The sequence below is a fragment of the Loxodonta africana genome, chromosome Y (assembly GCF_030014295.1).
Source record: "Loxodonta africana isolate mLoxAfr1 chromosome Y, mLoxAfr1.hap2, whole genome shotgun sequence".
Lineage (NCBI taxonomy): Eukaryota > Metazoa > Chordata > Mammalia > Proboscidea > Elephantidae > Loxodonta > Loxodonta africana.
Genome location: NC_087370.1, coordinates 9382070 through 9385139, shown reverse-complemented (window position 1 = coordinate 9385139; position 3070 = coordinate 9382070). Strand labels below are relative to the sequence as shown.

General features: G+C 36.1%; 1 protein-coding gene across 1 annotated transcript; it reads right to left on the bottom strand.

Annotated features, from left to right (window-relative positions):
• Positions 1-505: 505 nt before the first annotated feature.
• LOC135229060 (heat shock transcription factor, Y-linked-like) lies at positions 506-2169 on the bottom strand. The gene is made up of 2 exons (XM_064278847.1): positions 1657-2169; positions 506-1195 (listed from the first exon to the last, which is right to left on the bottom strand). Exons 1-2 carry the CDS (start codon positions 2167-2169, stop codon positions 506-508), a joined length of 1203 nt encoding a protein of 400 aa, XP_064134917.1.
• Between the last annotated feature and the right edge of the window lie 901 nt (positions 2170-3070).

Genomic DNA, 3070 nt, shown 5'->3' with positions numbered 1-3070 from the left:
TCTAATTTTAAAATAACTGGGGAATGCAGTGTAATTGGAGAAATACTAAAGACAAATAGTGTGTTTAGTGTGTTTTTGCAATTTATCCTTGCATTTATCGCATCCTCCACACTACCAAAACTTAGACCCTCATTTGATTAATCCCAGACTGCTTCAGAAATTACGTATTCCCTTCCCCTGTCTCCAATTTCTTATTTTTTCTAACCTCTCGCACTGTTCCTTTTTAAACAATTAATTAAATATATTTACAGGGGGTGGTCTAAATGCTCATTTTAAATTAACAAGCCCATATATTAAAATAAAATACTACAATAGCTTGCCATTGAAATAAAAGCAACCACATTTTACTCTTAACTGTTTTAAAAAATAAGGAAAATGAAACAGTGAAGGTGAACAATAAGTTTATTGTTCAAACGAGAAAATTTTGCAGGTATTTTATTCATGTTTGTCACATAAAATTTTGATCTTCTTATGCTGCATAATGTGGTATTCGTTTGGTAGAAGATCAGTTGTAATTAGGATGATGTTGGTGTAATGAAGACGGCTGATGAGTTAACCTTGAAAGAGTGGTGGCAGATGTATCAGCTGTCATAGGCCTAGGGAACCATGGATTGCCTGCTCTTAAGATGTTAGAAAAAGGAGCCTCATTGGCTGATAAATCAGAATACCCAGTTGGGAAAGTAGAAGGGTCCACCATCATTCCAAAATAACTGCTCTGTACCGGAGAGATAATGTGGGACTGAGAAGTTGTAGCTGTAACAAAGTTTACAATGTGACTATTTGCGTGAGAACAGCTGCTATGTGAGTGCATGTGAAAACTGGTCAGCTGATTTAAAACAGCATGTTGGTCTGTTAGCATTTGCTCTGATGGTCTATGTGAAGTTAATGATGGAGGAGAAAAAACACCTCTGATTGGGGCAGCTGTATTAGTAATTATCTGGCTGGTAGAAGGCTTCCTTAATAAAGGCATATGTAAATTTGTAGAAGTTAAAAGTAAACTTTCTCCACCAGTTTCAGCAACTAAACCAGAATTCTGGTTATCTACATGACCCCCTGCTCTGAAGTGCTTCTTGCTGAAATCTTGACCTAATGAAGCAGGCACTGGAGAAGCATTTTTAATCCCAACTCTTCTCTTCATTCTTACTAACAGTTGAGGACAGCCTCGCTTAAAATTGGGATTATGGTAGAACTGTAACTGAAACCAAAGGAAAAGTTATTTAGCGATATTTTAAGCCAAGAGACAAGAGAAAATCTATAAAACCTTAACTTTCAATTTCATCACGTAAATTAACACCAAACAATACATGTACATTGTGACTACTTTTCAGATGTACTTATTGGGAAGCAAACATTTAAATGTTAATGATCTTCAAGTGAAAATGTTGCATTAGTAACGCTGAACATCACTTCTTTAATTAGCTTTAGTTCATTTATTTAGAGCTCCCAATAAGATTTAAATTTGTTGGTAAATTTTCTCATGATCTTGAGTGTTTAAGGCCCGAACTGTGTTCATTTTTTGATAAAAATTCAAATAATTTTAACCTTAGTAATTTTGTATTATTTTTAAATGCTTCTTTTATATATTACATATTTACAGACATGAAACAAAATCATACTTATTCCCTACATGAGCAGTAACTAAAATTTTTTGAATACCTTGCTTAAAGCAGAGACTTCTTTTTCTTCTGCCAGAAAATCAGCTAGAGAAGCAGATCTTTGAAAATTCTGTCGAATTTTACTAAATCCATAGAGATTAAGCTGTCGAACTAAGCTTTTCATACTCTCAGTTTCAAATATCCTGAATGGGGCCTTTCTCTCCAAAACTTCTTTCTTAAAAAGTTCTTCATTAATCACTACAGAAGTTCCATTTTCATCCCACCAAATTGACTTAAATTGGTCACTTTCAACTATTTTCCAAAGTTTTCTGGGAAAAGTCAGAGAAAGAAAATCATTATTGTCATCTGCTTCAGAGACGCAAAATGTGTAACGTGGTCTTTTTAGCAAGGATCCTTCAGACAGAGCCTGAAAAGCATTTTCCTCAATCATCAGTCTCAAGTCTGAGTCCCCAGTGGATGTGTAATCATACAAGAGAGACCCAGCAGAGGTTCCTGAACCAGTTGATCCATCTTTAGGAGAAACATCTTGAACTTCTGAAGAAACATGTGCCATCTCAAATAAATTTTTCTTCAGCTACTTTTCTCATCTGCATGGTTTTGAACACTGCAGCTTCAAATGCTACTTTGGTAAGCCTGCCCAGAAATTGATTCTAGGCCATCACAATGGTTCTCCAGCTGAGTAGCTGTGACATCACAGGATGACTTTGGTTGCCTAGCAATTAATGTGTAACATTCAGCCAAATGGTTTCCTTCCCCATCTATGAATTTTACTCAAAGTAAAATATAGACTGATTCCTCACATAATGTGATTCTCACATCATCTCTTTCACTCAGAATCTTTTACATCAATCGATCAGTCTCTTGGGTTTATGAAATAAAAGCGATTTCCTTCCTCACAAAATGCATACACCCTAAATTGATACCAATAGCCTAAAGCCTGATAAATAGATGATGCAATCTGAAACTGAAATCTATTCAGAATCTATGTATAAGAAAGTCAGAAAGCAGATTAGTGGCTGCCAGCGGTCAAAGTTGAGTGTTTAAATGGTTATGGGGTTTCTGTTTGCAGTGATGAAATGTTTTGGAACTAGACAGAAGTAATAGTTACACAATATTTTGAATGTACTAAATAGCACTTATTTGTACTGCTGCTATAACAGAAATACTACAAGTGAACCACTTTAACAGACATTTATTCTCTCACAGTCTTGTAGGCTAGAAGTTCAAATTGAGGGTGCCAGCTACAGGGGAAGTCTTCCTTTCTCTGTTGACTCTGGAGGAAGGTCTCTGTCATCAACTTTCCCATGGTCTAGGAGCTTCTCTGTGCAGGAACCTCAGGTTCAAAGGATGAGCCCTGCTCCCGGTGCTGTTTTCTTGTTATAAGGTCCTCATATCTCTCTGCTTACTTCTGCCTTTTATATCTCAAAAGAGACTGGCTGCCTCATTAACATAAC